The following is a 17,538-nucleotide window of genomic DNA, read 5'->3' on the forward strand; positions in this document are numbered from 1 at the left end:
GACTCACACACTTTCCCATTTATAATATTAGTATGGATTTTACTTAGCTGAAATAAGAGAAAAAGGGTACCTATATACTCTACCTACCTTATACCACCTTTTTTTCTTATTTTGATAAAAATGTTTCCAGCCAGCCAGCAAACACGAAAAGTCTGAAATTTGCTTGAAGATAATATTGTATATACAAGATCCGTGTTCCTATAATACGCGCAAAAATCCTACACATATTAACCCTATCTCCGCTTAAATTGCAGAACCGAGACAGAGACACCTGGTGCCGTAGCCGAATGGCATTTCTGCGACGCGAAACGAAAACGAAACGCCTCGAAAGGTAGTCTGACTCTGTCGCGCCAATACGCAAGAGCGATAGAGATAGATATCTACTAGCGTTTCGTTTCGTGAGCGTTTGTGCCATTCGGCTACGTACCCAGAGTAGGTAAGACACTTTTCTACTTTATAAATTTTTCCCCTCACTAGCTCGGAAACACGTGTTTTGTCCTTTAATACCAGCGGGTAAAAACCACCACAAAATCCACTAGTGGGTAAAATAATTTGACCTTGAATAAAGTCAAATTAACTGCTTTAAAATTGATAAAAATAGGTGAATCTAGTAATAAAGATGATTTACCACCTGTGGAACTAATGGAAGCAGTGATAAACGCATTTTTTGTGTTGTAGTTTCCTCGCTATAGTGAGGGGAAAAGTTTTGTGTTACACTCGGGTGCAAATGTATTTTACTTCTCGTGTGTTAAAAAACTCGCAAGTTCAGGATTCTATTCTCGAACCACTCGCTTCGCTCGTGATTCAACTATAGAATCCTTTCACTTGCTCGTTTTTCAATTCCACACTCGGCGTTAAAATACAACTTTGCCCCCTTGTATAACAAATAACTATAATAGCCTCGTAGTTAAATATGTATGTATAAGGAAATCTTTCAACGCGGACAATTAAAGCAGTAGGTAGCAGCACCGGCTGGTCCATACAAGCCGTTTCCCACCGGCTTGCCTAAAATTGATTACTAGTGAAGTACCTAATGTTAAGATAGGTTTCTTTTTGCTCAGTATTGCATAGCAGAAATTTGCAATACTGTATCATAGTCTACCTACCAGCCGCCACTGCACACAGGTAGGTAGGCTATGATACGCTAGTCTAATTACAATGTTCGTATTTGTTATACAGGTTGTAGGAATGTGCTAAGATTGCAGCGATGAAGTTATTTTAAGAGGTGATAATTATGTCCCGGGTTATCGCGGATCGCGGGCGGCCGGGCCGTGTGGAGTTTGCCGCCGCTTTTCAACGCGGCGTTTTCTGTGTGGTCAAATGGTAATTATAAATGATAATAGATGTGTGAGAGTCATATAGGTTACATAGATTAGTTTAAATAAAAATACAGTGGCTGCGTAGAGTCCGTAGAGATTTCGTTTTAGCCTTATGACGCTGACAGAAAACTGTCCATACATTTCTGTTCCGGATTGAAACTCGCCATCTTTGATTGCTCCCCCCGCTCCTCCATGCAACTTTTTCACTGTACCAACTATTGGTTCGCAAACAATGGACTATTGTAAGTTATTTAAAATTATAATTATTAAAATATATTCATTAGTTTTCAATCTATAGTGGCTTAAATTAACTTAAAAATGAAGCATTCTCGTAAACTTTCTAAAAAAATTTATACCGCGTGTGGATTCCATACGGGCGAATAATGTATCCAGTTATAGTATCTGATCAAACGAATCGTATAGGATAATTATTTTGTTAAAAAGTGTTATTAATTAAGAGTAATTAATTTTTTTTCATCTGACCAAGCGGCAATGTGGTGTACATCCAACTTAATTCCACATGACATAAACGTAATGTCGTAATGACAATTAGGTAGGTACGCTAATTGATGTGGACGTAATACATTGCGTGCTGAATTATTATGTATGAAAAAAAAATCTCGTCTATTCAAAAAGAAAACATATAGTTAAGCTCCTTGGGTCCGATACTAATCGTTATTAAGATATTCGCCCGTATGGAATACACACGCTGTATGTAGGATTTCTCAACGCTCCATTGACAAAACTTGAATGGTATCTCGCTAGGTCATTTACCGATTTAAAACAATAAAGGCACATAGACGCATATTAAAGTATCTGTTTGAGAGGTTATCGCTTATCGCCGTTACGCGGTCACTCGCTTATTATTGTTACGTAATTTGTACTTTATACTAAAGATACTAGAAAAATCTTGCTTCTATAGAAAAGGCATAGATTTTTGTAGATTTTCTAGAAACTGAGGAAAAAGTAGAAGAAAATTTTCAGTTTTGTGGCGCAGTTTGGAACAGCGTCCAATAATTAGGCCGATTACCAAGTGTCGATTCAAACGAACTATGTTTTCAGTAAAATCAGGAACGATTTAATGAATAATAATAAATATTGGGGACACCTAACACACATCAACTTAGCCCCAAACTAAGCAAAGCTTGTACTATGGGTGCTAAGCGACGATATACATACTTAATTAGATAAATACATACTTATATACATAGAAAACATCCATGACTCAGGAACAAATATCTGTGTTCATCACACAAATAAATGCCCTTACCGGGATTCGAACCCCGGACCGCGCTTAGCAGGCAGGGTCACTACCGACTGAGCCAGACCGGTCGTCACCGCCGAACCGAATACTGCACTGAAAAAGCCCACACAAAAAAGCATATGTACCCCTGAAATGTACGGGCCTTTTAGGCTTAAAATTAGATGGCGCTGTTCGCAGCCTGGAAGTGGCCAAAATCGTATATTCCCCAAATATTTTTGCGTGTTTTTATGTTTTATAAGAACAAATGAAATATTTCTTTATTAGTAGTAATTTTCTTTAATGAGAAATTCCATGTTTTATAATAAAAATAAATATTTTACCAGTATTGCATTAGTAGCGCCACCTAGTAAAAAATATAACTCTACTTGTACTTCTACTCGTCGAGAGATGGCGCTTGAAGCATTTATATTTCAACGTTCGAAGGAATTGAACTGTAGACTTCAGTGTTTTTAGGGATGGCTAAGACGTCTGCTAGAGTCAGGCTAAAATAAGTTGGTAATGATTTTGTTAGCGCCGCCTGTGTAAGTAAACGTGGTAACGTCATAATTTCGTCATCGAAGGATGACGTTTAAAAAAGAGTTTCACAGGCGAGGCTGTTTGTGAAACCCTTTTTTTGCCAACTTACCTTAGACTAACGCCAGGTGTGGACAAACTGAAAAGCCGTTAAAAATTAAGTGTGATTTTTATTCTAATGTTGTTTTGTATATGAACGAATTAAAAATGGAGTACCTAAGGTACCTAACCTTATACCTATTAATCTAGTTATTAGCTAAAAATCGTTGAGCATTAGACTTTCCCTTCGTTGCGACATCTACTGACAAGTAGCAGTAATTTTAATTCCGTTAATTGACGTTAGATGTCGGCACTGTCGACTATGAAAAACCTTATATGTTTAAGATTCAAACAGAATAATGCGTCTTCGACTCTCGCCCTAACGCTGGAAGCGGCAACGCTGCGGTGAGGTCGGGCGCCGCGCGCGCCGGCTGCAGTCCGTCCACTGCCCATATTCGGCGGTAGATGAGCGTGCACAGGATAGAACCGCTTAGGGGACCCACCCAGTATACCTGTAGAATGGAAAATTTTATATTCTGTAGAAGTACAATTTACCAGCAGTTCTCGAAAAGTTTGTACAAAAATTAAGAGAAAAGTTAAATTTGTTTTTATTAATTCCTATTTTGTTACCAAGATTTTGTTGATGAATTGAGATTTTATTAAGTTTTATTTCGTCATTAAGGTACTCTAGTATCTATATTTTCTTAATTATAACAATTATCCTGTATATATCTTACGAAAGTCGAATTATATTACTAAATGTTGGTAACGAAATAGGATCAATTAAAATTTGCTGACGTGGCATTGTAAAAAGTTGACGGGAATTGCTGTTACAATACTGATAAAAATATGTATGAAGTGGGTACACGTACACACTTTCGATCGGTAATAGAGATGGCAATTTTTTGTAATTCATAAAACTAAAAGAGAACTGAAATACACTCGGGTGCAAAGAAATCGGACCACCCCAGCATTTTTACATTTTTTCCCATTTCTGTAAAAAGTGTAAGTCCTACCTCAAAAATTTTAATACCACGTGATAGGTAATTTTCTGCCCTATGAAATGACACCGACAGTTTGTGGTGGGGTGAATATTGGGTAAAATGTGGGCGGGGAAATCACCCCCCTCCAATTTTCTCTATGACGCTTGCCCTAATTGAGCACTTGCCATTGGTCATAAAACCCGTAATTACCATTGTTTATGCATCCTTCGTAATTGATACGTCTTCCTGAATACTGGTCTCATCAAATTGACCTGAAAAACTGAAAAAAAATGGATATCACTGAGACTGAAGCTGGTCAAGCAGTTGCCCTGTTGCAATTGTTGCAAAGTGGGCTTAGTCAGCGTGAAGTGGCTCGCTAACTGAATTTATGGAAGTCTTCAGGTCAACGTGTGTGTCACGAGATTTCAAAAGGACCATACGCTCTCCAGAAGACCCGAAACAGGCAGAACTCGCTGTACTTCAGAGAGAGATGACCCATTTATCGTTGTTACCTCTCTAAGAAATTGTCGACTGAACGATGTTCAGGTCCAGCAAAAGCTTTAAAAGACCCGCACTGTTTGTGTCAGCCGATGGACTGTTAGAAGACGACTAAAAGAAAAGAAATTGATAGCACACAGACCTGCAAATGGCCGAAAACTCCCCACATACCACCGAATTGCACGACGCGTCTATGCTCAGGAACATGAAGGTTGGACGCTCCAGCAATGGAGGACCGTACTTTCTTCCGGCGAATGCAGGATAACTTTATTCGGTAATGATGGACGGGCACAAGTCTACCGAAGGCCTGGAGAGCTGTTTTCTCAATGCTGCATCGAGGAACTTGTTGTCTATGGTGGAGGATCAATAATGGTCTGGGGAGGCATTTCCTTGGAAGCGAAGACGGACATTGTTTTCATCACAGGGCCAGGTACCATGCCGAATCCGGGTGGTTTGACTGTTCGTCGGTACATTGAGGAAGTCCTGTATGAACACGTGGTCCCATTCGCGGGTTAAATCGGCGACAAGTTTATCCTGATGCAAGATAACGCTCGACCACATACGGCCCGGTTCAGTAAGGAGTACCTGGAGGAGGTCGGCATCGGGGTTATGGATTGTCCAGCACGAAGTCCAGACCTGAACCAGTTCGAACACCTATGGGACAAACTGAAAAGAAGAGTCCGGGCCAGATTTCCCGCCCCTGAAACCTTAGTGGAGCTGCGGTATGCAATTGAAGAAGAATGGGCGGGCTTCCCTCAAGAAGTCAAGGTAAAATGGATAAGGTCGATGAAAAACCGCATGATTGCTTATCGTAAGGCTAGAGGAGGCAATACACATTACTGAAAAGCTGAAAATTGTTTTCAGTTTTCCTGATTTTCCTTGGAACCACAATTTTCCCGTTAGGCATACGTTTTACTCCATGTAAGCATTTTTAGGGCAGCAACGTTCGAAGCTCTGAAAAACTGAAAGTGTTGGACAGAAACTTTTGAAAAGCATATGGATTTGTAGAGGAAAACCTTAGGTTTCATTTGGTATATAACATATCGCGGTCTTGCTTACAGTTTTTACAGAAATTGAAGAAATGTTAAAAATGCAGGGGTGGTCCGATTTCTTTGCACCCGAGTGTATTTTCAGGCGACAGCAAAAAAGCATTTTCGCGAAAAAAGATTCAAAATCTTTTTTTTTTTCTAAATAGGTTTCAAAATATTTTTCCTACTTTGAATCATGAGCCCCTTCTTTTTCTCATTTTATATACAACGGCTACAAAGTGGAAAGTATGCAAAATAATAGAAAATTTTGAGACCTTTATTTTTTTTCTTGATTTTTGTCCTGGATCGAAAGGGCTTGTGATTCTCAGTAGGAAAAACATAAAATTTACCCACCATAGAATAAATATTATTGGTGAATGGTGATTGTTCTCGCGAAAATGCCCAAGGCGTCGGTTGGTCTCTCCGGGCTTTCACAATGACCAATCGTAAAACTGTAAGTCACCAGGGTTTTGTGTTACCAGCTTCAGAAACTATAAAAAAATTAACAAAAGGCATTTTTTTTGTGTTTATTCTTACCCAATGGTGCTTCCAGTTGCCGCTCCATAGAGCAGGCCCGAAGCTGCGAGCTGCATTCATGCTGGCACCCGTCAGAGGACCCTGGAAAATGTATGTAAAATAAGAGTTTTGAATGATTCATGGTTATTTTCATTAGACTTATATTGACCGGGATATAGACCGTGATTACCTTTTTGATTTTTGTCGAGCTCCCGATATTTCGACGCAGTTGCGTGCATCATGATCACGGAAAACTCTTTTTTTTTCTCTCGTTTTCCGTGATCATGATGCATGCAACTGTGTCGAAATATCGGGAGCTCGACAAAAATCAAAAAGGTAATCACGGTCTATATCCCGGTCAATATAAGTCTAATGTATGTAAAATAACTAATAATTGGATGTACAGTCAGGTGGTTTACTACCTTACCTAAATAAAGCATTCCCACTACTACTTCCACAGCCTGTCTAACCACTGTGACAATTGTCACCCAACAGTGACACTTCGTCGTTCATTGCCTGTTCAACAAGGAAATATTGACGCTGAGTAACAATGTTATTTATCGACCCAGAAATAGGCACAGGATTATCAATGTCACCGTGGTGAAATAGGCCACTGAAGGAATTACGAGATTGTTAGAGTAGCAGTATGCGTCGCGCTCTCGACACGTAAAGGCGGGGTTGCTACTCTTGAGAAAGATCCTCGAAAATTGGATCGAAACATGTCGAACGCTATATCGACTTAATACGTGAGTAACCCGCTTAAAATATTTTTAAATAGGTTGAGTCTCACGGGAGTTTTATAGTTAAAATTGTTAGAGTAGCCCTAACAAAAAAGACACACGTACCTATTTGATATTAACTTGGGAGAACTACCAGAAATAAATATAAAATTGCTAAAGATCATACCGCGATTATGGAAAGGCCGGCGACGATGAAACCTATTCGTAGCGGCCAGGAGTCTGCTAGCAGTCTATTCCGAGGGTCCCACGATGCCATGTTTGCTAGCGCCAGTAACCCACCTAGGATAGCTTCGATGCACACCGCCTGTAAATTCAAATATACATACATACATACAATCACGCCTGTATCCCATAAAGGGGTAGGCAGAGCACACGAAACTACCAAAGCTTCAGTGCCACTCCTGGCAAATAAGGGGTTGAAAGAAAACGAAACTGACATTCAAATATATGGAGGTTAATTATGTTAACTACTTGTTTAATATTTCTATTACATACATAAGTACATACAATCATGCTTGTATCCCATAATGGGGTAGGCAGAGCACATGAAACTAGGTAATAACATACTCGAGTTTCAGTGCAACTCTTGGCCAATAGGGGGTTGAAGAAACGAATTAGTGACATTGCAGTGACAGGTTGTCAACCTCTCGCCTACGCCACAATTTAATTTCTATTAAATGAAATGAAATGAAATGAAATATTTTACTGTGTGTTGAGTTTAGGTTACAATGGTTGCAGGTATATAGCTCATAATATTATCCTCCAAACCCTACCACGCTGGTATACACACATTAGGTCCACAAATCTACTAAATTACTCAACTAAAAATTAAAATTTCTTTATTCATTTTAATTCTTAGGCTAGGTTTTATAATATGATTATAAAAGTAAAATACAAAACCACATACAAAACAATACAAAATATATAAACACATTATAAAAAACCTAACCTAGGGTGCCGCCAGCAGCGGGGCAGAGCCCAAGCTGCCGGTGGTTAGGGCTGCAGAGAGAGGAACCGTCGGACTATCCGCGCTGTGTCCAAGATCACCGCCTTCTGCATCTGGCCCTTGATCCAGCCACCTAGCGAGAGTCTCTTAAGATGTTGGTCGAGACTCTTCGCTATGAGACCGTTCGCTGAAACGACTATCGGAACAATGATCGTTGATTCAACATCCCACATGGCGGTTATCTCGTGAGCCAAGTCTAGGTACTTACTGGACTTGTCCTTCTCGGCTTTCACGAGATTCTCATCATGGGGGATGGTGATGTCAACGAGCACTGCCAACGTTGCAGTCGATCTATTATCACAATGTCAGGCTTATTGGCTACAATAGTCCTGTCAGTGATAATAGATCGATCCCAATAGAGCGTGGCACGACCATTTTCGAGAACCGGCGCAGGTAAGTACTTGTAGTACGGTACTTCGCGGTCCACAAGGCCATATTGAAGAGCAAGTTGCTGGTGAATAATCCTGGCTACGAGATTATGTCTGTGCAAGTACTCGCCGTTAGCAAGATGAGAACAACCGGAAATGATATGCCTGAGTGACTCTCCGGGACGGCGGCATGCCCGACAAATGTCGACCGTACCGTCCTTCAGGATATATTTCCGGTAGTTGTTCGTCATCATAACTTCGTCCGCAATTGCACAGGCAAAACCCTCGGTTTCTCCGAAGAGGTCCCCGAATCGTAACCAGTTCACCGATGCGAGCAGATCTACATCGGGTCCCGTGAGGGCCTTGTAGAACCGCCCGTGTAGCTGCTTGCTCTCCCATACCGCCTTGCGGTCCGCAGTACTTAGTACCACAGGTTTGCGCCAGTTCTGTTTCGCCAAGGAGAGCGGCGTGAGGTTTCCGTCCACTGCCACCACATCACGATGCATCCCGCACTCGTTGTTAAGGAAGTAATTCCTGAGATTGTACACCTCACGGTTGTGGAGATCTTTGGCGTTTAGGAAGCCTCGACCTCCACACTTCCGTGGGATGTACAATCTCATAACAGACGAGCGTGGGTGTAACATACGGTGTGTGGTAAGCAGTGAGCGGACCCTCCGATCCAGGGCGTCCAGCTCAGTCTGGGTCCACCGTAGTATGCCAAAGGAGTATGTGAGTAGAGGCATTACCCAGGCGTTAAAGGCGCGCACTTTGTTGCCTCCTGACAAAAGACTGTTAAGGACTTTTGTGAGCCGACTGAAAAAGCGCTCCTTCACCGACCGTCTAATGCCAACATCCTCAATACCCAACGACTGTGACATACCAAGGTACTTATAGGTTTCTGATTCAGAGATAGATCTGAACGACATCGTCTCAGAAAGTTGTAAATTTTCTGAATTTACAACCTCCCCCGCTGTACATGCATGACCGCACACTTATCGACACCAAACTCCATTCTGATGGCGGTACTGAAAACTTCTGTGGTTTTCAATAGCACCATCAGATCTTGGGTGTTCGGTGCAAATAGTTTGAGATCGTCCATGTACAGAAGGTGAGAGATGACTTCACCCTCTCTCCGAAGCCGGCAACCTAGCCCAGAATCCTTCAGCAGCGTGCTGAGGGGATTCAGAGCTAGGCAGAACCATAATGGACTCAAACTGTCACCCTGGAATATTCCTCGCTCAATCCTTATGAAGTCCTGCGGGCCAGGGGGGTCATCACTGCCTCCTGGTTGACGAAGGACTGTGGTCCACTGCCTCATACATGCAGCCAGGAAGGATATTAAAGCTGCATCAAGTTTATACAGCTCCAATACCCTTCTCAGCCATGAATGAGGCACCGAATCATAGGCCTTCTTATAGTCAATCCAAGCGGCCGAGATGACCCCCTTGTTCCGCCGAACTTGTTGGCAGATGGTCATGTCTATGAGGAGGAGCTCTTTAGTACCACGGGACCCAACCCTACATCCATTTTGAGCGGGAGCCAGAATGTTGTTAGCGACAATATGCGCGTTAATTTTTGCTCTCAAAATGGAAGTAAGGAGCTTGTACAGTGTAGGCAAGCACGTAATGGGTCTGTAGTTTTTTGCTTCCGTGGTACTACCGGACTTATAGAGCAGGAAAGTAACACCAGTTGTTAGGGAAGGTGGGAGAGAACCAAGATCGAGGGCTTGTTGAAATTGCGTTGCCAAACGCGAGTGCGAGCATCGAAACCATTTTAGCCAGAAGTTGTGCAATCCGTCCGGTCCAGGACTTTTCCAGTTCTGGGCCGTACGGACAGCACAACTTACGTCGTCGGGGCTGATGGTGATAGCCCCCATAGGTTCGATGTTCTCGCACTCGCGTTCGACAACGGTCATCCACTCACCCTCCGTGTGTTCGACGGGCACCGACCAGATGCTACGCCAGAAATCAGACATGGCAGTAGCATCCGGCAGCCGCACATCAGACACACGAGGGTCGGTTTCCTCCCACCTTCGGTATACTTTCCTTTGGTCGCTTTGAAAAAGACGATTCTGCTGGAATCGGTCCACACGCTTTCTGTAGCGGCGAATACGGCTTGCCCATGCATAGACTTTCTGCTTCAGGAAGTCGATGCGCTCTGTGACATTGGCCAAATAGTCGCGGGGCCTGATGTCCGTCCCCGCGAACGCCTGGTTCACAAAGCGCATTACTCGGGGGCGATTATTACCCCCTCTGAAGCAGATCAGCTTTGCAATGAGAGTCCTAAACGAGTTGATACGACGCTCGATCCGTACTTGCCATGCAGGGACACCTCCGACGGTCCTAGTTGCACGGTCAGCGTCCGGAAACTTGACTCGAGCAACACGGCACGCCGCGATGGCTCCGCAGTACATGATCGAGTGTGTATCAGCTAGATCTTTACTAGTCCGTATAAATGGCTCTAGTAAAGCGTTTAAGGCTCCCATTAACGCTAGATTGCGTCTATTCATAGGCAGACGTGGTAATCGTGGCCTAGGATTGTTTGTGGAGCGATACTGCGTAATCGCCTCTTCCAAAGACCTCCTCAGTTGCTCATTAGCAGGCTCACTCACGCTCTGACTCGCGAAGTCCCCGCCGTCGTTACCGGAATCAACCCGCGGCGCCTCCGGTGCCAGGTCGGGTTCGGGCACCGGGTCCGGCGACATGGCGGGCAAATCCCGCCCCGAGGCGGGGTCCGCGCGAGCAGCGAGAGCCTCCTGGCGAAGCCGATCAAGTGTGGCGTCATCCAACCGCTTTGACCGCTGAATGACGCGCACCTGATCCGATAGACGCTGCTCCGATACGGTGGTGGATGGCTCGAGTGCCTGAAACAGAGGCAGCATTCTAGAACGGTACGCGGATAGCCGAGTTCCCCCCTCTGTGGCCCCGTAATAGGCGCGCATGACATTCTCGTTTATTTGTCGAGTCCATGTCATGCGACGCACTACACCACCGGCAGCGGGAGCCGTGGGCGGGGCAGGATGTCCCGCAGGCCCCAAGCGTGCCGGCAGCGGTGGCCGCCCTCGTCGCGCAGGTGGTGGTGGCGGCGGCGGCGGCGGCCCGCTCTCGTCGCTGGACCCGTCGGTGTCGGGCGCTGTGGCGAACTCGTCGCCCGACGACGATGCGGACGGGGAGCTGGACGAGGCGGACGGGGATGGTGGGCGTGCGTTTCTTTGTGCCGCTTTGGTGCGTGACCTTGTTATCATTTTCACAAATTTCACAATGCACTTATCGCCGTTTGACAGTTCATTTCCGTATCCGTGTATTTAGATTGTATAACAGTTCGTTATTGTACATGATTTAATGTAGCGTAAGAAATACACAAAAACTGAACCACAAAAACCAAGAACGGCGATAAAAATACTATAAAAATAAATAAAATTGTGAAAATTTATCTAAAGACACGTCCGTCAGTGTCAGCGGTTTTTTTTTTATATCCCGGTCAATATAAGTCTAATGAAAATAACCGTGAATCATTCAAAACTCTCATCAGTATAATTGTCATTAAAAAAATCATTTAAACTATAATAACATTTATTTATCAGCCACTGCTTAGTCATTTTTCGAAATCTGCTGAGATTAAATTATTGCAAAACAATTTTTAGTAGAAAACCGAGCTTTTTTCCACGGGCTACTAATATTATCAGTTCAACGCACTTGGGTTGCGTTATTTGAGCACAGATCCTATGTCGACTTACTGATTATATGCAATGTGAAAAATTTTAAAAAAATCCGACTTCCTGGGCGCCACGCCCCAAACAAAACGGTTGAGCATGCAGATGAAATCGAAACACTAAAGTTCTTATCTTGTACACAGGCAATGTCAGACACAAATCAGTGGCGTTAGACTCGGGCGCCAGGAGATGGGGTACACCCGTGCACGTCGCGGCGACATGTTTGGGCGACAAACATCACGGCGCCACGCACCAATCAAAACGGTTCAGAAGCATGTAAATGATGAAACACTAAAGTTCTTACCTTGTACACCGATAGGGTATCCATAGGCAGTGTCATACACAGATCAGTGGCATTAGACACTGGTGCCAGGAGATGTAATACACCGGAGCCCGTCGCGGCGCCCAGTAGTTGGGCGCCAAACATGCCAGCGCCTAGGCTGGGCGCCACGCGCCGGGCTAGCATCGCTGCTAGGAGGACGGTAGGATTAAACATGGCACCGGAGATGTGGTCGAAGCACTGCAAAAAAAAGTTAAAAAAATATAAACTTATCAGTTATGAATTAAACAAATTCTTAACAAGCAGAAACGTCCGTTAACGTTTCCCTCTCTCTCCTATGTTTACATAAGGAAAAGAATGGAAAGGTTTGATGCGAGAGACCCGCGTGACTTCTGTAGTCCAATTGTTTAAGAGTAGTTGCCCGGTGTGCAGCTATGCGGGTTCAAGTCCTGCCGGAGACATATATAACCTTTTTTATTTTTTCTCTGATAAATATTTTTTGAAGTACCTATCAGTTATTAGATATACCTAATCATAAATTAAAGACCTATTCCCTGTAGTCTAGCGGTCAAGCGTCATCTAGTCTCGAGTAGCAAAAGTATCAGTAGTAGACTTTTGTTTGTCGTGACATCTATTGACAAATAGCAATACTGGTAGTTCCGTTACTTGACGCTAGATGTCGTAAGCCTCCTTTATTTCCTTATATAGTTCTATGAAAATATAGATAATAGAGAGTGAGATACCTGGACTAATAGTGCCACAGCGAGACCTGCAGCAGCTGCACACACGTACATCGGTGCGCCGGCGCACGCTGGCAAACAGCTGAGGAGCACAAGCAACGCAGTACCCGCCCATTCCGCTAGCAGAACTCCTCGCGCTGTGTAGTCGAGACCGCAACTCCAGCGGCTTTTTGCTACAAAGTTAGGTTAAAAGACTTGAAAGTACCTAATGTCATACGTTATCTAATTCCCCTAAATCACATTAAAGGGAAGTTATTAGTAATAGCAAAGACATATACAGAGTGGGGCCTGCAACAAAGGCGAAGAATTGAACTCTAGACTATTCTCCTTATACTGATCAACATTTGTTCGGCGACTTTTAAAAATAACTTGTATTTTGATTTTTATCACCCTTGAAAGTTTTTTCTAAGAGGTAATGTACTGCGAATTCTGTTAAGTCTAAAGTGTGACAGACAACGTCAATGACAACAATAATGGCGTACATTGAAGCTAATATTTATTTTGTATGAAAAAATAAAAATTTAAAGACTTCATAATTTTTAAAAGTCACTGAACAAATGTTGATCAGTATAAGGAGAATAGCCTACAGTTCAATTCTTCGCCTTTGTTACAGGCCCCACTCTGTATAACTCCGCATAGACAGATAAAGTCTAAGAAAAAAACGTACCTCAGTACCATCAGGTACCATACAGAAAAAGGTACGGTGGCCTAGATGGCATTACACCTTTGGGGTACGCTCAGCTAGACGGCTCTAATATTAATATTATTATTTGACATTTTAAAACATATCAAGCTAAGAATATGGGCCAAATTGTCAAAACTGAGGTTCAAAAGTTTTAAGCGTCAAGAGATGGCAGTCTATGAACTGTGATTACACATTTTACTTCGACAGTAACTCCCTATAATACTCGATCCTCTTTGGTAATAGAAAACAATCCATAAAAATGAATCCAATCCAATCATATAGAATGAAAAAGAAGAATAGGTACATTGATAGGTACGTGTCGCGAAAACAAAATATTGATATGATTCTAAAGTTACTAAATCGCTGAAGACATTATTTACCCACTCCCTTGTATTTACATAATACAAATGTTGAGTGACAATGGCCTACTTAAGAATCCTTCGTTCAGTTCAAGACACCGAGATTATCTTGACATGATTATTTATCAAATAACAAACAATATATTAGGTATTTACCGTTTTGAATCAGTGGGCCTGAATTCACTGTCGTTGTTTTATATTGTTTGTTTTAAAACTTCGCTCGCAAAATTGATATTCAAGTCGCGTGTAAGCAGCGTAAGACTGTCTACTAGCACTTAACATAAAAATAGTTATTTGTTATACAAGGGGGCAAAGTTGTATTTTAACGCCGAGTGTGGAATAGAAAAACGAGCAAGTGAAAGGATTCTATAGTTGAACCACGAGCGAAGCGAGTGGTTCGAGAATAGAATCCTGAACTTGCGAGTTTTTTTACACACGAGAAGTAAAATACATTTGCACCCGAGTGTAACACAAAACTTTTCCCCTCACTATAGCGAGGAAACTGCAACGCAAAAAATGCGTTTATCACTGCTTCCACAGGTGGTAAATCATCTTTATTACTATATTCACCTACTTTTATCAATTTTTAAGCAGTTATTTTGACTTTATTCAAGGTCAAATCACTTTACTCACTAGTGGATAAAATGCGTTTTTACCCGCTGATATTAAAGAACAAAACACGTGTTTCCGAGTTAGTGAGGGGAAAAAGTATAAAATATGTACACACGACTTTATTCCTTATACGTTAAAGTTGTGGATATTTAATACCTAGAGTGTGTTTTCACATTATCCGATCCGATATCGGATGTCGGAAGGATTTCAAAGGGAAAAATCAACGACGGCGTCCTTAATGTATAGGATATCGGTCCTACATCCGATATCGGATCGGATAATGTAGCTGTCCCACCGCAACGGGTATGATTGGCATTGCAAACTTTCATTGATATTAGCATAAATTAAATATAACAAGATCATACCATCCCATACATTAAAATGCGACCGCCTACGAACGCGCTTACACTCCACCACACATAGATGGCGCCACACAAAATGCCTTGTTGCCACCGATTATTTGTAGATTGGCATTAAGTGTCAATTCCGAGCCGTAAATCTATGTCAAAAGTGACACTTAACGCCATCTACAAGTATAATCGAAAGCTACAAGACATTTTTTTTGTGGCGCCATCTATGTGTGGTGGAGTGTAAGCGCGGTCTTAGGCGGTCGCATTTTAATGTATGGGATGGTATGATCTTGTTATATTTAATCTATGATATTAGCACTCTTTCATGCCATGTAATATATGTGTTTGGACACATATACACAAGTGGGATAATCTTTGACATAAATTTGGATCTATGTCAAAGATCCCACTATTTGCTTACCAAGAGGAAGAGTTTGATTGTAGTCATAGTACTTTATTTCATAAACAATATAACATTGTGTCTGAACATATTCTAAACATATAAAAAAGTACTTACATGACAGATAAGACAACAAAATCTTACAAATCTTAGATATAACTACCTATACAAACTGAACACTTAATCAATGAAAAACAAAACTTAATATGATAGTAAACAAAAACAGACGAATCAACACTTACGACAAACCAAAATCAAATATTTCATCTATGGAATAAAAACACCCTCTCAATAAAAACTGCTTTAATTTATGTTTGAACACTCTATAGTTGTTAATAGTTTTTAATTCTAATGGTAATTTATTAAACAGATTAACGGCCTGGTGTCTTGTGCAATGTTCCTCTATTTTTGATAATGGACGAAAATGTAGGTATCTTCATACCAATAACCCGTAAAAGCGCTCATATAGCAAGAAACAAAAAGTCAATTTTTTGCTCGGAAAAATATACATTTAAAAAAAACGTAAAAATGTATCGTACTTACTGCGCCGCGGTGCGGAGACATCCTGTGATGACAGAGACATAATTTCAGACTCTTTCTGTTCCTTTTCCACTATCACTTTTTAGATTAAATCAAAACTAATCTATCACTCACTACACACTTGTAGATTAACATACAACAACAACATACAATCACGCCTGTATCCCATAAAGGGCGTGGCGTGGGGGTGGTGTAGGCGTACAGGCGTTGTAGATTAAATCAATAAAAAATTGTACACGATACTTAGTAAATTATTTTTCACCACACTAACTGCTAAAGATCAATTTTCCTATTCGAAAACGGATAGCAAAATTGCATTTTATCCACAAGAGTGCAAATTAATTTCATACAAATTTTAACTTGATGCTTCGAGCTGGCTGGTAGAATTTACCTACAAATCATTATTTTGAATCATAAATATTGAATAGATTGTTGGATCTGATTTGGTTTGATGTTTTATAGTCAGTGTTTTGTTTGTGTTGGTGTGGTGAAAAATGTTGTGTTTCACTCGGCGGCAAAGTTTGTTTAACCTAAGTACCTTGAAACCCTCGCAACGCTCAAGATTCCACTTTTTTGAACCACTCGCTACGCTCGCGGTTCAATATAGAAATCTTTCGCTTGCTCGGGTAACAATATTGGCACGTTCGGTTAAACAACAACTTTGCCAACCTTGTAAAACAAATAACTATTGAATGACGTTTCCAGTGAATTGTGTCGGTTTCAATCTTGTGAACTATTTATACCAACGTCTTTTTTATAGAGTTATTACAAGGTGTAGGATTACTGTAATTAGGTTCCTTGAGTACTTGTTTTACCCTATGGCTTCATATCGTAAGATCAGTATGCATCACACACTGAAATTATACTTATTAGTACCATGGATACCTCTAAACTTCTTCCTCTTATGGCCTTATGGTTTGGGGTAGCCACTTTAAGTTATAATTCTCTTCTCGAAGTCAAAACTTTGCACACACTGAACATCTACTTCGTACCATGGATACTTCCAAACTTTTTCACCATAGGGCTTTATACTTTGGGGTCACCGCGTTGTTTTTATTTTTGTTCACGGTCAATTTTCTTTATTTAATGTGTTTCCTGACTATATGACGGATTTTCACCTCACCACACACACGACAAATGGCAGGTGTCTATCGAAACACGTTATCTTGAGTTATAAGTCTGTTTACACGGCCTCGCGATTCGTTTGAGATTTTCAGCGACATTAGTTGAGACAGCAGTGAGATACGCTAATTTTCACACTCTATTTAAGGAGATTAGATTCTCCGTGAACTCATTGTCTATGGAGTGATCAGAATATGCAGCGTTCAACAACTGTTTTTGAATTATGCGTTTCCGCGTTATTTAACAATAGTTACTTGTTTTTTCTAGGGGTTGTTTAACCGCACATGCGAATATTAAATAAATATTATAGGCCTCAGGAACAAATATCTGTGCATATCACACAAATAAATGCCCTTACCGGGATTCGAACCGTCACTACCGACTAGGCCAGATCGGTTGTCAGTATAATTATGTTGATACCCGAGAAAGCGAAAGGTTTGTAAGGAACTTTAGAAATACGAGTA

At 41.6% G+C, this 17,538-nt stretch overlaps 1 protein-coding gene across 1 annotated transcript; it reads right to left on the reverse strand.

The window, feature by feature from the left end:
* Positions 1–2,832: 2,832 nt before the first annotated feature.
* On the reverse strand, positions 2,833–16,078 carry LOC125228023 (aquaporin-like). Its single transcript, XM_048132461.1, has 6 exons — positions 15,956–16,078; positions 13,010–13,179; positions 12,291–12,506; positions 7,067–7,204; positions 6,182–6,262; positions 2,833–3,647 (listed from the first exon to the last, which is right to left on the reverse strand). The coding sequence occupies exons 1-6, from the start codon at positions 15,993–15,995 to the stop codon at positions 3,483–3,485; spliced, it is 810 nt and encodes a 269-aa protein (XP_047988418.1). The 5' UTR covers positions 15,996–16,078; the 3' UTR covers positions 2,833–3,482.
* Between the last annotated feature and the right edge of the window lie 1,460 nt (positions 16,079–17,538).

This window comes from Leguminivora glycinivorella, chromosome 7, assembly GCF_023078275.1.
Source record: "Leguminivora glycinivorella isolate SPB_JAAS2020 chromosome 7, LegGlyc_1.1, whole genome shotgun sequence".
Classification (NCBI taxonomy): Eukaryota; Metazoa; Arthropoda; class Insecta; order Lepidoptera; family Tortricidae; genus Leguminivora; species Leguminivora glycinivorella.

Bases quoted from the DNA above. Each gene is read 5' to 3' on its own strand.
- LOC125228023 (XM_048132461.1), bottom strand. From the start codon at position 15,995: ATGTCTCTGTCATCACAGGATGTCTCCGCACCGCGGCGCA. The intron at 12,507-13,009 runs GTATCTCACTCT...TTTTTTTTGCAG, and splicing joins CTGTGGCACTATTAGTCCAG to TGCTTCGACCACATCTCCGG. The intron at 6,263-7,066 runs GTATGATCTTTA...TACATTTTCCAG, and splicing joins CCGGCCTTTCCATAATCGCG to GGTCCTCTGACGGGTGCCAG.